The 16,711-nt window shown below is 54.0% G+C and overlaps 1 protein-coding gene across 1 annotated transcript in view; it reads left to right on the top strand.

Moving 5' to 3' along the window:
• The window catches only part of WHRN (whirlin), an 86,260-nt gene that overhangs the window by 25,902 nt on the left and 43,647 nt on the right, over positions 1-16,711 (top strand). Inside the window, exon 3 of the mRNA XM_026513839.4 lies at positions 7,067-7,192. Coding sequence (XP_026369624.2) covers positions 7,067-7,192 — 126 coding nt within the window. The remainder of the gene's footprint in view (positions 1-7,066; positions 7,193-16,711) is intronic.

Here is a 16,711-nt window from a genome sequence, read left to right as displayed (position 1 = left end):
AGGGCGGGAGCCATCCCGTGCGGCTGAAGGAAGGAGCAGAAGGGAAGAACAGATGTAACTCTCTGGGAATCAGACCCAGCTGCTCTCAAGTTACGGTCACGTCCTCAGAGGCGAAGAGGGACAGGGTGCAGCATGGCTCATTGCTCTGGGTCTCAGTCTGGATTGCCCCTCAGCCTCCACAGATGCAACTGGAATAAACGTCATTGTGGGGGGTTACGCGGGATAGCGTCAGTATGACAGGGAGGGTGAGACACCGGAGCCGGGCTGCCTGGATTCAAATCCCCGCTCTGCCGCTTGCCCACTGTGTGACCTTGGACAAGTGGCATAACTGCTCTGAGCCTCGGTCTCCTCTGCAAACTGGAGACAATGGTAGGGACCACTCTCCCCACCACTAAGTGCCGCGGCGGTATGGTTGTTGGTTCTGTGCCCTGCTACACTCGCAGTGCCTGGATCAGTGCCTGGCACAGCATAGGCGCTCAGTATTTATTACATGAGTGACTGAACTAAAACGAAAGCACCTTGCCAACAGCCCAGGGCGTGGTAGCAGCTCAGTAAATGCTTGCTGGGTGTGAATCCGAGTCCTGTGTGATCAGACCCTCACACAGGGCTCTTTGCAAAGTTACAGAGGAGGATGTGGCCATCTGTTTTCCCAGTTGGCATTGTTGTGGGGGTCTGAAGCGCTGCGACCGTGTGCCCTTGGGGGGCTGCTGCCCTACCCGTCGCTCTCCAGGGAGGAAAGGCACGTTCTCCGTCTCTGTCACCTCTCCTTCACCCACAAGGGAGGGGAGGCTCATCCAAGCTCAGCAGGAGTCAGACCTTCCTCTTTGGGGTTCTTTCCTGGTTAGTTGGGGCTGATGGGGGTGGAGCCCCCCCGGGGCCGTCCCCGCTGGGAAACCTGGAACAATGGCTTAGGGGCAAGGTGGTAGAATGCCAGTGCTCTGGGGTTTCTTTTAAATTGTGGCCAAACACACATCACATAAAATGTCTCCTCTTCACCGTTCCAAGTGGTACCAAGGTCAGTGGCATGAAGTGCGTGCCTACTGCTCTGTGACCCCATCTCCAGGACGCTTTTGCTCCTGCCCAGCTCAAACCCATTAAAGGACAGTCGCCCTGCCTGCCTTCCTCTCTTCAGCCCCTGCCAGCCACCAGTCTACTGTGTCTCTCCGAATTGGACCACTCCGGGTACCTCGCCTGAGTGGAGAGACGGTATGTTGTCTTTTTCTGACTCGTTTACTCCATTTTGCCTTCACGACCCCCGAGTTCCTCCAGGTTGTAGCACGTGGCGAGATTTCTTTCCTTTTTAAGGCCGATAAGGTTCCGCTGAACGGAGGGACCGCATTTTGTTCGCCTGGGGGGTCTCATCCTTCCGGCTCTCGTGGATAATGCTGTGTTTGTGGCTGTACACGTATTTCTCGGGGACCCTGCTTTCAGTCCTTTTGGGGAAATACCCAGAAAGGACGTGGCTGTACCGATATAGGTCCGCACCCCCCCCGCCCCAGCGCACGAGGGTTCCAGTTTCTTCACAGCCTTGTCAACACTTGGTATTTTCTGGGGAGTGTTTGCTTTGATGTAGCCATCCTAAGGGGTGCGAGGTGGTGTGAGTTTTCCCCAGTCTTCACGTCAGACTTAGTGCCGCAGCAGAACAGTGACGGTGCCCAACAGCACATAGCCGGGAGGGGTGGCGTTCAGGGGCAAGGCCAGATCTGTCTCTTTCCAAGCCCTCTGTCCTGACATGACCCTGTGCCGCCTCCCCAGCGTGAGGAGCCCAGAGGAGGCAAGCCGAGGTGCCCCAAGGTCCGATGTGAGGCATGCTTGTAAAAGGGACGGGGAGGGTGCTGTGGTGTACAGAGGAGGGAGATCCTGCCAGCTAGAGAGTAGGGAAGGCTTCCTGGAGGAGGTAGCCTTTGGAATTTGGCTACATGGCAGTGGCAGGAGCAGTGGTCAGGCAGAGGGAAAGCTGTGGCAGTGGGAGGGAGGTTAGGAAAAACTAGATGGGTCTTGGACACCCTCCCCCCCACTGGTGTCATGTGAGAGTTAACAGTTGGAGCACAGAGTGCGGGGCTGGAGTGGCGGGCTGGGAGTGTGTGCGCCGGGGACACATTTTCCTGTAGGCGGCTTGGACTTACTGAGTGTCCTCCTGGCTGGCAAGGGAACAACGGTGACATCGATTCCAGGTCTGCAAAGACCTTTACAAGAGGAGGAAGAGAAAGGGGTGCTATAAGCTCACCTTCAAGGGCGGTGGGACTGGTTGCGGTAAAGGGAAAACCAGAAGAGCCCCTGGAGCTAATCGTGATGTTATCATGATGTTTCTGGTTCTTGACGATGAACCTCAAAGGTGGGAAATAGACCTTGGGGGAAGGTTCCAGTTCCTGATGGCCTTCTGTCTGTGTGGATGTTTGGAGTGAGATTGTTCTGGAGCTGGGGGCAGGGGGCAAGCACATTCTTTCGAATGGCCTTCAAAGGCTTATGTTCCTCTGTGTGTGTGTGTGTGTGTGTGTGTGTGTGTGTGTTCAAATAAGTGATGTATAGTATATAGTAAATGGGATACACAAGAAAAGTCATGGGGACGGTGTATGAGTGGAATAATTCTAGGGAGGGCCAGGGAGGGCCTCATTGAGAAGATGACATAAGATCTGAGGTCCATGAAGGAGTCATCGTGCATATATCCACCCTGCCTGGGGCTGAATGTCCAGGCTACAGGACGCCTTGAGGAGTGGGGTTAGGTGGCCCCAGATATGGTTTGTTGGTGAGTCTGTCCTTCCTCTTGTTGGCTTTTGTCTTTGGCTTGTTGCTTCATAGCTGCAGAATGGCAGCTGCTGCTCCTGCCATTACAGCTGTGTCCAAAGCAGAGTGGAAGCGGGGCAGGCAGGCAGAAGGCCCTTCTCATCCTGTGCCTATGCCTCTTTCTTCTCTGAGGGGAGAATCGCTCCCAGCATCCATCAGCAGACGTCCTCCATCATGTCCGTTGGCTAGAACTGGCCCAGATTACCCATGTCCCTGGCAGAGGGGAATGGAGTTGACCCAGACTGACTTCATCTTCGGGGGCTGCTCTGTTGCTTCCTGGATAGGGTCAGGGTTCTAGAGCAAGGCAGGAAGGCAGGGGGGCGGCAGTGCCTGTCCCAGGTATGTTGTTCAATTTTCAATTTACTGACGGGGAAAACTGAGAATCAGAGAAGTGGGCCCTGCCCCCTGGTTTCCCAGGAGTAAAGTGCAGACTCAGGATTTGAACCCGGGGCTGTGAGGAGGCAGCACAGCATGCTGGTTAAATGCCTAGGCTGGCCAGCTGCTGACCGTGTGGCCTTGGCCATGTCATTTCACCCCTCCTGCCTCAGTGTCCTCATCGGGAAAATGGGCATAATAGTAGAAACCACAAAGGAAGAGAAAGGATTAAATGGGGTAATGCAACCAGTGCCTGGGATTCAGGAAATACTCAGTACGTTTAGTGACTAATTAATGAGTTGTTCATATTATCGGTGGGAGTGGCGTTCTCGCTGTGCAGCTCAGTGCCCTTTCCCATAGGTGAATTTCTTTCCTGCCAAACGCTGGTTGAATTCCAGCAAGTGACTGAGGCAGATTACGCCGTGGTTGATAGGACTGTTATTACAGCTCTGTGATACAGGCTCCATTTGACTCCCATGTAACGGATTTACGGGGAGGTGGTGGGGAGGCGGGGGGGTTTGTTTCCATTCTCAGTGTTCCGAGGGGGCTGCCGCAGACAGCCGCTGCCATCTGGCTGTCGTGGGGCTCCTCTTGGCTCTCTCCTCCCAGAATCTTCTGGGCTTGGAGCTGGAGAGCCCAGGTCGGGGAGGGGAGGGACTGACTCCAAGCCACCCCATGAGCTGGGCTGGAGCCTTGGCGTGTGGACCCCAGGCCCTGAAGGCAGAGCATGGAGGAAGGGGTGCATTCTGCTGGCAGGGGATCCGGGTGGGAGCTGCACACGCCGTCCTCAGCCAGTCTCCCGAAGGTCTGAGCCCTGCCTCCCCCACCCCTACCCCACCACCGTCTCAAGGTGCACACCCTCTCCTGAAGGATCTCCAGGAAGCAGTCCCCTCTGTGGGCCAGTAGTCTTCCTAAAATCCGAATGAATCTGAGCAGGTCTCTCTTTTGCCTCAAGCCCAGGCTTCTCGGCCTGGCTCATGGCCCCGCACTGGCTTATCTTGTCCCCTCCCCGCCTTGCTTTAGTCACACAGAACCCTGTGGGACTCCTGGGGGCTGTGCTCCGTCCAGGTTCTGAGCTTTTGCACTCCTTCCTGCCCCCAGAATACTTGTCTTCCCTCCCCCTTTCCCTGGCTGACCCCCTAGGCCTTCACAGCTTGGAGGTCATATTTCTGGGATACTCTGCCTGAGGTCGGGCTCCCCAGAATGGACTCTGAGACCAAGATTTCCCTGAGGAGGTCTCTAGGGGAGTGCCTGTGGTAGACAGAATGATGACCCGAGACTCCCACCGCCTCTTCCCTGAAGCCTGGGAAGATGCCCCCTTCCGTGGCCAAAGACACTTTGCCGAGGTGGGTAAGTTCAGGCTCTTGAGATGAAGAGGGTCTCCTGTATTCTCTAGGTGGGCCCAGTGCAGTCACAGGGGAGGCAGGAGGGAACGAGTCAGAAAAAGGGGGTGTCCTGCCCAGAGCAGAGAGAGGTGGGAAGGTGCTGCCCCACTGGCTTTGAAGTTAGAAGAAGGGGTCATGAGCCAAAGGCAGGTGGTCTCTGGAAGCTAGGAAAGGCAAGGAAACATTCCCCCCTCAGGAGCCTCTGGAAGGAATGCTGTCTTGTCGACTCACTTTGGACTTCTGATCTCCAGAACTTGTAACAATAAATCTGAGCTGTTTGAAGCTATTAAGTGTGTGGCCATTTATCTCCACAGCAGGGCAGTGCTCTGGGTTCAGCGCTGGTAATGGGGCATGGGCGACACGGGGCTAGGCCGGGGGCGCAGTGGCTGTGATGCCAGCCCCGCCCAGGCCTCGGCCGGTCCCACGGCAGCGCTGGGGGTGTGCTGGGCCTGCAGGGTTGTCCTGAATTGAGGCAGGGGTGGGGCTTTCGCCTGCCCTCTTCTCCCGGTCCCTGGATGTGAGCTGTTGCGGGGGGAGGCAGCTCCTGGCAGGGACTCAGCCGTGAGCGACCAGCCGCCACCACTCCCCGTCCTGGGGACGGGGACCCCATCCCATGCTCCTGTGATCCTGTGCCCAGCACGAGGCCTGGCCCAGACTGGGGGCCAGGTGAGCGAGTGGAGCGAACAGCAGCCACAGCTCAACTGCACGGCCCGACTCAGCCTCTGAGGCAGCAGCCTTGGGAAGGACCCCTCGGCCTTCTTTCCAGGGCACCCCTGTCTGTGCAAGCGAGCCTCAGGGCTGGTCGGCGAGGGCCACCGGGAAGATAAGACCAACAGCCAGCGTTTTCTGAGTGCCTCCGCTGTGCAGGACACAATGCCAGGCGCTCCAAGTGTGCGGACCCCTCGCCTCTAACAATGATGCAGTAAAGTGGTGTGAGTGCACTCCCTGTCTTCGTGGAGGATAAGAGAGGCCTCCGCACGGGGTAGCACACCCAGCTAGTGTTGCTGCTGGGATGACCCTCCAGCCGTTTGGCTCCGGAGCCTGCACCCGTAACCAGCACACTGTCACCCCCTGGGGGCCCAGACCCGCGCGTGCTAGCAAACAGGGCGGGCCTCGAACCCACGTCACCTCGCAGCTGTCCAGGCTGCGGTGCTGTGCTGGGCCGGGAGGGGCAGATCACAAGGGCTGGGTTGTCTAGCCTGTCCTCAGAGCCTGCCGTTTCCAGCACGTCCATCTCGCCGACACTTCTGGGGGATCATTCCCAAGTGCCCCCTGAGAGCGTCGTGGACCTCATAGATGCTCTCCTTTCTGATGTGGTCTTCCTGTCGGACGAGCAAACCCAGAGCCGACTCTGGCCTGAAGGGGCTGGGGCCACCCCCAGAGCCTGCGGTCCTAGAACGCAGCGCCCAAGAGGCACTCGGTCTGTTGGGCTCTCTCCGGGCCACCGTCCGCCAGCCTGCAGGAGTCAACCGTGGCTGTGCGGCCTTGTCTGGTTTTGTCACCTGCAAAATGGAGCCAACTGTGGCTAACGTTTATCAAGATTCGCTGTGCGCCGGAAACTAGCCTGTGGTCATCTCTTAATGTGACCCTTTCCGTAGGTCTCTTATAAGCCTATTTTTTATAAGCTTATTTTCATCCTCCTTTTGTAGGTGAGGAGGCTGAGGCACAGAGAGATTAAGTGACTTGCCCGAAGTCACACAGCGGGCTCCCCCATCGGGCAGTTTGACTCCTGTTCACCCTCCAGTCTCATCAGAGATGTCACCTTCTCTGGGAAGCCCCCCAACCACCACCCTCGCCCCCAGCCAGGGCCTTGCACCTTCTGTGCATCATCGTGGCCCCTGAGCCACCCCGTCACGCTCTGATCACACTGTCCTGTTCTGCTTCCTGGTCTCTGTGCCCTTCTGCTGAGACCCTCGGGAGCAGGACTGGGTCTGGGTCGTCTCTTGGTCCCCTGGCCCAGCCCTGGGCCCTCATTCGGCAGGTGCTCCCTGTGTTTCTAGAAGGAAGGACAGCTGAGGCCACACTGCCGAGGGCTGCTGGGATGGGTGGCAGAGCAGAAGACTCCTGGGGGAGGCAGGGAACCTCTGGCTGGTGGGAGATCCCCAGGGAGGCGGAGTGGACTTAGCCTTGACCCTAAGGAAGATGGAAGGTGAAGGAGCCTGGGGCCAGGGCGGGTTCCCCCTGGCTGACTGGTGTGGTGAAGGGCAGCTGGGGGTCTGTGGTCCCCACAGTGTGGAGCACATGTGGAGAGTCGTGTCACTCTAGGGATCTCTAGAGGTCACCTCCTTCATCACCTTTCTTTTCCTGTACTTACAGCTGTGGCCCCAGGAGGGAGAGGGACTTCCCCAAAGTCACTCAGCAAGTTGGAGGCAGAGCTGGGGCAGGGGATCTGGAATGTTCCAGGCCTGAATCGGTGTGCCCTTTGGGGTATACCAAGGACTTCAGAGCCTGCTGTGCTGCCCCCCACAACATTCTTGTCACCCTCCAGGCCCTCGAATAGCAATCTCTTGTCCCTCCTGCAGGTGAACCTGGTGCTGGGGGACGGCCGGTCCCTGGGCCTCACAATCCGCGGGGGAGCCGAGTACGGCCTGGGCATTTACGTCACCGGCGTGGACCCGGGCTCAGAAGCGGAAAGCAGCGGACTCAAGGTGAGCGGCCCAACTCCCACGGGAGGGGATGGGCGCCAGGGCTGCATGCGCGGGGCCGAGGAAGGGAAGAAGCTGTGTGTGGAGCTCTTTGCAGCTGATTTCGCTCAGACCTGCTGCGGGGCAGTCAGCACCCACCCGCTTTGAGGACTGGTCACTGCTGGGAGCCCCCCTGGCTGCATGCCTCCAATTCGCAGCCGAGAGCAAGCAGTAGGGGCCGTCCCCCGACCTCCCGAGCCCATCTCCCAGCAGTCCTTGGAGCAGGGCAGCCTCCCACGTGGGGCCGCAGGCCAGCTGAGCTCTTCGTGACTACTGTTTTGCCAGCAGTGCCGGGGGCTTCAGTGGCCCCGACCTCAGGTTTATGGTGGAGCACGGAGAAGGAGGCGTGGAGAAAGCGGGAGCTGGCTTGGGCTTGTACCCCACAGCTGCCGGCTGCCAGTCCATCAGGGCAACCCACGATGACTGAAATAGTATCGTTAGCACATGCTTTAGAGAAGGCTAGCTGTGTGCCAGGTCCTGGGAGTTGACTTCACACATATGTCATTAAACCCTCAGGCTGCCCCTTGCGGGGGGTTGGCTGTGACCCGCATTTTCCAGTTGGTGAGGTGGACACGTAGAGAAGGTGAAAGCGACTTGCCAAGGTCACGCCGCTGACGTTGCAGAGCAGGACTGAGCCCAGGCCGTGTCTGTTCCACAGCCCATGGCCTTAGCCGCCACGCTGTACCGCCCCGCTGCTAGAACTTGCTCGGGGCTTTGGGGGGGTGGTGACAGGGAGCGAGGCAGGGACAAGGACCTTGGGCCCAGGAGACAGATCAGCTAAATAAATGGCAGTGTGTGTTTGGGCTAAATCCTGATGGCAGGAAAGCCAGGGCAGCAGCGATGGGAGTGGTGACCTTGGGCCAGGTGGCGTCGGAGCCTACCTTGCAGAATGAGACGGGTTGGGGGTAGAGGGGCTGGGGAGGAAGAGGGTGTCCCTGAGGGAGCCAGAAGGTTTGACCGTGGGTAACCACATGGCCGGGGAACGAAACACGAGATTGTCTTCGTAGCAGAGGGCCTTGAACGCCCCACTAATGTGGGGGCACCTGATTCTCAATGCAGAGGAGAAGAAAAGGCCGTGAAAAGGTCAAGGTCAGAGCAGAGTGGTGCTTAGGAGATGCCCTGTGCCGTGTCGTGGTGTCAGGGTGGGAGTGGTCGACAGAGGGGGCATCTGTCAGCTTCTTTTAGGACATACGATGCAGTTGGAAGAGCTCTGAGTTTGGAGTCCAGAAGACTGGGTTCAAATCCCAGCTTTGCTGTGTTTGCTTTCGTAGCTGGGTGACCCTGGAGAGCCCCTGCACCTGTCCACGCTTCCCTGCCCTTGCGCAGATAAGCATCATAAATAACACGTCTTTCTCAGGATTGTTGAAAGGATGAAAGGAGGAACGAGCTGACGATGACACTAATAATAAAGGTTAAATTTATTGAGTGTCGCTGTTAGGGACGGAATGCTTGTGTCCCCCACATTCATCTGTGGAATCCCTAACCCCCCCAACATCATGGCCTTAGGTCATGAGGGTGGAGCCTTGCAAATGGGATTCGTGTCCTTCTTAGAGGGTCCCCCACAGAGCTCCTTCCCCACAAGTGGGGACGCAAGAAGTGGGCAGTCTGCAGCCGGCAAGAGGGTCCCCACCAGAACCTGACCATGTTGACCCCTGGCCCCAGACTTCCAGCCTCTAGACCTGCGAGAAAGAAATATATGCTGGTGATAAGCCACCATTCTGCTCAATAGCCTGAGACAGGCTCCTCTTTCTGCTTTATGCCATTAAACCTCACACCCACACACCCCATGAGAGCGGCTTCTCGGGTGAGCCCATTTTACAGGTGCAGCAGCTGAGACCCAGAGCGTCATACAGCTTGTACGAGGCAAAGCTGGGATTCCCACGCGGGGATCGGGATTCTGGTTCTAGAACCATGCTCGGCACCTGGCCAGCTGGGCTGATGGTAGCAGCTCCACAAACATTGAATGGGTCTGGTTGATTCTGAAACGCCCCCGGGTCCCCAGAGCGCATGCCGTGTTCTCAGGTAAAGACGACACCTCGAAGGGACTCCCGGGAGGAAACAATCTCCCAGTAGCCTGTGCACCCATTTTATTTAAGAAGCTCATTATTTTTAGATTTAATTTTAGATTTACTGAGAAGTCACAAAGGGATTTCCCATTTGTCCTTCATCCAGCTTCTCCTAATATCAACATCATATGTAATAACCACGGTAGGTCTGTCGAGGCCGAGAAACTGATGTTGGTACCATGCTATTCAACAAACCACACACTTTCTTCAAGGTCACCAGTTTTTCTGCTAATGTGGTCTATTTTATTCAGCCTACCACATTGCATTTGGCCTGTGGGCAGTTTTAATTCCATTTATTCCCCACTCACCCCCAATTTCAAAAAAGATGAGTGATAGCTTCTCAGCACTGAACAAAGATTTTTTAAAATAATGAATGAGTGAGGAGATTGGGGAGAAGGTATAGGGGGGCTGAGAGAAAAGAGTTGAAGCCAAGGTGAGGGTCTTTCCCAGAACACTCACTAAAGGCAGGACAGAGATTTGGCCCTGAGCTTCCTGGCAGCCAGTTCAAAGAGGGAAGTAGGTCAGAGATGTCCGTGAGATGAAAACAGATCACCTGTGCTTGAGAAGCCTGGTTATTCCTCTTCCTGAGGCCTGAGAGCAGTTTTCCTCTCTCGCAGAGAGAGTGCTGTGTGATGACGTGACAGGAAACGTATGAGCACATTCCATACTTTGTCCCCCTTCACCTGCAGGCCCCCATAGCCACAGAGAGACGCCGAAACAGGTAGCCCACCGGCAGGTGTCTTATGAGGTGGGAAGGGCGGAAGGAGAGTGGGAAGGCGGGAGGGAGGGGACATTACATAATGACAGTGAGTGTCCATGGCTGCCCCTCCTTCCCTTCCTTCGTTTAAATCAGCAAGTATATGCTAAGGATGCCTGTGTGTCAGACACAGTGCTCACCCTGTGGCTTCTGAGCTGAGCAAGACAGATGGAGTCTCTGATCTCTAGGATCTTACTTTCTAGTGGGAAGATGGGGCGGGGCGGGGTGGAATTACTCAATTGTTTAATTACAATCAGGATAAGTAACAAGAGGGCAAAGCACATGGAACCGTGTGGGTGGAGATCGGCTCTGATCTTGGATATCTGGGAAGGCTTCCTGGAGGAAGAAACATTTCAGTTGAAATTTGAAAGAAGGGAAGAAAATTACTGATGTGAAGGAGGAAATGAGTATTCCAGGCAGAAAGAATAGCAAACGCTTAAGTAAATGGTGTGAAATGTGCCCGGAGGCAGAGGAAGGCCCGTGTGGTTGAGTGCAGAGGGCCAGGTGGGGAGAAGGGGCCAGATGATGCTGACAGAGTGAACAGAGCCCGATCACCCAGGGTGTGTGATTCACCCAAGACCGTGCAGCCGTGAAAAGATGATGTTCAGAATCCGCAGTTAGTGACGGAAGGATGTCCAAGGTCTATTATTAAGTGGGGAACACAGGCTGCAAAACCGCTGACCTAAGAGGATCTCACTCAGACCGTAGATGTGTGTAAAAATATGCGCAGAGAACGGGAGAAACAGCCACACGGCCCAGTTACCGACATGTCAGCTGGTTATCCGAAGGCGGTAAGACCGGGGGCGAGTTCCACTGTTCTTTACATCCCCGCGTGGGCTCTCGATGGCGCGAATACTACTTTTATAAGCATGAAAGCAGCCACAGTAGGGCCATGCCCGTTTTGAAACAAGGCAGCAGAAAAATAATTCCGTGGAAGTTTTCCGGTCACTTCAGCTTGCTACCCGGTGGCAGACAAGTCAGAGGCTTTATTTGCTCAGAAAATGCCCACCTCCGGAAGAGGCCTTTCCTGCCTCGGTCCCCGCCACAGTAAAGCACTTTACATTCGCTGCCACCACCTCACGTCCCCCCTCCAAGTTCCCTCGAATGTGCTAGCACCTGCCCACACTCGCTCGGGCCTCCAGGACTGATGAATTCCGTGTATTGCCAATGCACTGTCAGGAATCAGGCAGAATGACATGGAATAAAGGGGCCTGGCTTGGTGGGTGGCGGAGCCAAGAACAGGCTTTATTTGTCAATAGGGCTCCTTGCTGCTGTGCAGAGCTTTCCCGGGGTGGAAACGCTGCCTCCTCTCTGCCTGGCCTCCATCTGCTCACTCCGCTTCTGAGGCCAGGGGCGGGCAAGTCAAGTACCAGGGGGAGAGGCTCTCAGGAGGAGGTCAGGCACTTCCCAGCGCTTACCCTGGGGGTGGCTGGGGTGGAGCGCGGAGCCGTCCCACCCTCCCGGCAGGGGCTAACTCCCCCTTCAGCACTTACCTTTAGACCTCTCTTGTTCCTTTGCACCTACCTCCCCCCCACCCCCAGCTTCTAGCCCCCACCGCAGAACGGACCATAAAACCCTATTTGTTCCTTTGAGGACAGCCAGATCGACTGGCAGTTAAAATAATAATAATGATGGCAGTTGCTATTTAGTAAGCAGTTATTATGAATCAGGCACTGCGCTCGACCCCGTAGGATACACTCCTACGTAGTCCTCCCGGTAGCCCCATGGTGGGCATCAAGAGTGCAGTTTAATAGATGAACAACTGAGGCTCAGAGACGGGCAGTAACTTGGTCAGGGTCACACAGGGATCTGGGGCCCTGGCCCCTCAGGCCCTGCAGAGGCCACGTGCTTTGCTGTCGCGTCCCTAGTGCCCTAGCTTGACCAGATAACGGAAGAATGCAGAGAGAGGAAATGAAGGACGTGTGTCCTTCTCAGAAGTCACCAAGCTTCTCAAGCCCAGTGCAGTTGTCTGGAGGCTGCCTGGCCGCACAGCCTTCACCCCTGAGGTCAGGCCAGGGTGGGAGGCCCATGTCGTTGCCGCCGGTAGGAGTAGGCTGCCATCCTGGCTGGGGTTCCTCTGGCAGGATCTCTCTTCCCAAGAGTGTCCCACGTTTTGGGTCATCACTCCAATGCTTGTGGCTGTGGGACACGTGTCTCGTGCGGCTTCGGTGTCTCCGTGGCTAGGGACAGCCTGCTGCTTTGCAGACCTGCCCTGTAGGCTGGGCTTCGCCGGAGCCCACACCGAGTGTCGGCTGCACTGGGGAAGCCGCATGGGCTGGGGTGGCCCCTCCTCGGACGGGCCTTGCCAGTGTCTGTTCTCCCGACTCTCCCTCTCCAGACTGGGCTTGGGCGGCACCCCTTTGACGAGCACCCACCAATAGCAAGCAGGTGATCTACCCGCGTCACCCCTGGACCCTCGCCACAGCTCGGGGTGGGGGGGAGCGAGAACTCTTTCATCCCTTCGTAAATTGGGAGTATTTATTTCACGACTCTCTCTGTGGAGCAGAGCCTGCTCGTTCTTTAAACACTTCGTCTCCCCGCCCATGACAGAGGCTGGCACACAGGTGTTTAGGAAATATTTCTTCAATGAAGGAGTGAGTGTGGCCGAGGAAGGCCCTGAACCAGATCTTTTGACCCCAAAGCTCCTATCTTGACCGCTAGTTTCATTTGCGTTCTGGCCTGAACACAGCACAGAGCCTGCATTTTTTTTTTAAAAGGATCAGATCCCACTAGGAAGTGTTCGTGGTCTTCACACTCGCCTGGGATGTGGGCTGAGCAGTCAGACCCTTTCCGTCCGAGAGGCTTGCCTTTGTGTTGAAGGAGTCGAGTAACAGCCATGGCCCACGGTGGGGTCTGCTCATCACAGGGGTCCCATGGGCATCAGGTGGCAGGAACCCATCTATGCGGACAGATTGCAGCCCCCAACTTTCCATTTTATACATGGGGATGCTGAGAGCCAGCAGGAGGGGAAGGGACCGGCTGAGGGTCATGGAGAGGTAGGCCGGGACCCCCGCACAGAATCCCTACCTACATCATTGGGCAGTTTGGCCTTGCCAGCTGACTATGTCCCCGTGCTTCCCTGCAATAGTTCTGCTGGGAGAGAAGAATGAGCGTGCCAAACTCTCCAAGGCTGCTTCCTGCTTATTCTTGGGGGGGGGGGGAAGGGGCATGGCTACTATGCAGTACCTGTTTGATAAGGATCCTCTAAGGGTATTTTTTTTTTAAAGATTTTATTTATTTATTTGACAGAGATAGAGATAGCCAGCGAGAGAGGGAACACAAGCAGGGGGAGTGGGAGAGGAAGAAGCAGGCTCATAGCAGAGGAGCCTGATGTGGGGCTCGATCCCACAACGCCGGGATCACGCCCTGAGCCGAAGGCAGACGCTTAACCGCTGTGCCACCCAGGCGCCCCCCTAAGGGTATTTTTATTTGTGATGGTGGCTGATTTTTACGGCAGTCCAAATGAGATAGGAAAAAATTGAATATGCATATTTATGTAATTACTGACAGTTGAAAAAATCTTAGATAATTAGGGCACATTACAATAATTCTCAGCCTATAAATTCTACAACTTAGATGAATAGACCAATTTCTTGAAAGATGTAAACTATGAACACTCAGAAATATAGAAAAACCTGGAGTTCTGTGTACGTGTCAGAACACTTGAATTTGTATTCAAAAACCGTCCAAAGTAGAAAACTCGGGTCTGAATGCTTTCACTAATGAACCTTTTTGAACAGTTAAGGGAAAAAAAGTACTATGCCGTCTCTTCCTGGAAATAAAAGATGAGACAATGCGGGCCGCCTGTGTGGCTCGGTCGGTTGGGGGTCCAGCTCTTGGTTTCAGCTCAGGTCATGGTCTCAGGGTTGTGAGATCGAACCCTGGATTGGGCTCTGTGCCCAGCAGGGAGTCTGCTTGAGATTCTCTCTCTCCCTCTCTCTCAGCCCCTCCGCCCCACTTACTCTCTCTCATAAACAAATAAATCCCCCCCCCCAAAAAAGAGACCGTGCTTCCCAGCCCATTTTGTGAGGCCAACGCCATGTAATACCATGACCAAACACATGCATTGCAAGAAAACCACTGACCACTACCCTTCAGGATATGTTGAGTGCAAAAAATACTCAACAAAATATTAGCAAATCAAATTCAGTCTATAAAAGGGATATCTACCATGACCAAGTGGGGATTCGTTTATCCAAGGAATGCAAGGCTGGATCGACGTGTGAAAATCAATGTTACTAGCAGACTAAAGGGAAAAAAAAATATGCACGGAAAAAACATTTAACTAAGTTCGATGTCCAGTTACGATAAAAACTCTCAGCACACCAGGAATCAAAGGGAACTTCCTTGCCTCGATGACGGGCATATCCGCACAAACCTCCAGCTAAACGTACTAGTGGTGAGAATCAGCTCGTAAGCATCTACCACAAAGCTATCTTCTAAGAGAGAAAAAGGCTTTCTACTAAGTGCTTTCTTCTAAGATTGAAACGAGGCAAAAATGTCTTCTCTCACCACTCCCATTCGGTATCATTCAAGAAGTTGTCATCAGTGCAGTGAGTCAATAAACAGAAATAAAAGGCACACAGATATGGAAAGAAGACATGCGACCCTATTTACAAAGACTGATCGTCTATGTGGGAATTTCCAAAGAATCTCCAAAAAAGCTCCTAGAACCAATAAAATGAATTTAGCAAGGTGGAATGATAAGAAAGTCAGCCTACAAGGGGCGCCTGGGTGGCACAGCGGTTAAGCGTCTGCCTTCGGCTCAGGGCGTGATCCCGGCGTTGTGGGATCGAGCCCCACATCAGGCTCCTCTGCTATGAGCCTGCTTCTTCCTCTCCCACTCCCCCTGCTTGTGTTCCCTCTCTCGCTGGCTGTCTCTCTCTTTGTCAAATAAATAAATAAATAATCTTTAAAAAAAAAAAAAAAAAAAGAAAGTCAGCCTACAAAAATCCGTTGTATTTCTGTAAGCTGACAATGAATTACTGGGATTCAGAATTCATAAATACAGTTTAGGGTAGCACCCGAACGTCCTCGGGTATACATAACAAAACACGTGTCATATTTGTACGCTGACAAGTGCAAAACAAAAAAGACGTAAATAAATGGAGAGAGACACTGTGTTCGTGGACAGGAAGGCTCCGTGTGATTGAGATGTCAGGTCTCTCTCATTTGATCCGGATTCAGTGCAATCCCCATTTCCAATTCTGGTAGGCTTTTTTGTGGATATTTACAAGCTGATTCTGAGCCCTCAAATGGACAGACGGAGAAACTAGGGAAACCAAAACGATTCTCAAGCAAAGAGCGCTGTTGGAGATCTTGCTCCCTGATGCCGGGACTTACTGTAAGGCTGCGTTAAGCAAGGTGGTGCGGGCAGTATTAGAGGACAGACACATCGATCAACGGGCCAGAGGAGTGAGGCCGGAAATAAACCTACGCAAATACATTTAGCTGATGCTTGCAGAAGCGCAAAGGTAATTCAATGGAGAGAGGATAGTCCTCTCAACAAACGGTGCTGGGACAGTTGGATGTCTGTGTGCAAACAAACGAACCTTTACCCAAACCTCCGCACCTTCCGTGAAAATGATCTCAAAATGGAGAAGATAAAGCCAGACGACTTCTAGGGGAATACGCAGGAGAAAATCCGTGCCACCCGGAGAAAGAGTTTTTAGATAGAACATCAGAGGCAAGATCCATCAAAGAAGAATTTGGCAAATGGGATTTTATCAAAATTAAAAACTTGCGCTCTGCGGGAGACACTTTCAAGAGAGCGGAAAGACAAGCCACAAAGTTGGAGAAGAAAATGGGTTCTAATCGCGTTTTTGACAAAGGACTTGCTTCAAGAATTTGTGAAGGATTCTCAGAATGGGCAGCAGACGTGGGAGACGGTTCTGTACGGAACTGCAGTGCTGGGCACGTGGCTCCGTGCACTGGTCGAAACCCACAGAACCGTACGCCGAAGGCTGGATTTTACTGTATGTAAATTTTTAAAAATCAGCCAGGCTGTGGGGGGTATAGACGGAGTGCAGACTGAGCCAAACGAAGACAAAGGAATCTGTGTCCCCGAGGATTCACACCACCACACTGAGAGAGAGTGGAGAAGAAAGGCACTCGGCTAAGTAATGTTGGAAAACATTGTTTTGACCGATGTTGTAAGGCGAAAGACAAAGAGAACTATACACAAACACCGTATTCCAGGTGGCGGTTTTGGTTGTTTTTTATTTTTTTTCTCAAAAGCATATGGGGGCACCTGGGTGGCTCAGTTGGTTAAGCGTCTGGCTCTTGATTTTGGCTCAGGTCGTGATCTCGGTGTCATGAGATCGAGCCCCGCGTTCGGGTCAGCACAGAATGTGGAGCTGGCTTGAGATTCTCTCTCTCTCTCTCTCTCTCCCTCTCCCTTTGCCCTTCCCCCGCCCCCCCAAAAAGCATATGGATTAGGAATTCTGAAACTATTTCATTTGTGCACTAGGGTTAAAAAGCTAAGCAACTATGTTTCACATGAGGCGAGCCAAGTTCTCACTTTCAGAAAACATTACAAGTAAGGGAAGTAGGAAATAAACCTTGTGGGACTGAATCAAAGGTATCGATATGGACACATTTATCAAAAAAAGAGACAATATATGTATGTGTGCGCATGCCGCTAAATAGACACAGACATAT

Source organism: Ursus arctos, unplaced genomic scaffold (assembly GCF_023065955.2).
Source record: "Ursus arctos isolate Adak ecotype North America unplaced genomic scaffold, UrsArc2.0 scaffold_18, whole genome shotgun sequence".
NCBI classification, from domain to species: domain Eukaryota; kingdom Metazoa; phylum Chordata; class Mammalia; order Carnivora; family Ursidae; genus Ursus; species Ursus arctos.
Note: the sequence above shows the minus strand (reverse complement) of the source record. Positions and strands in the feature narration are given on the sequence as shown.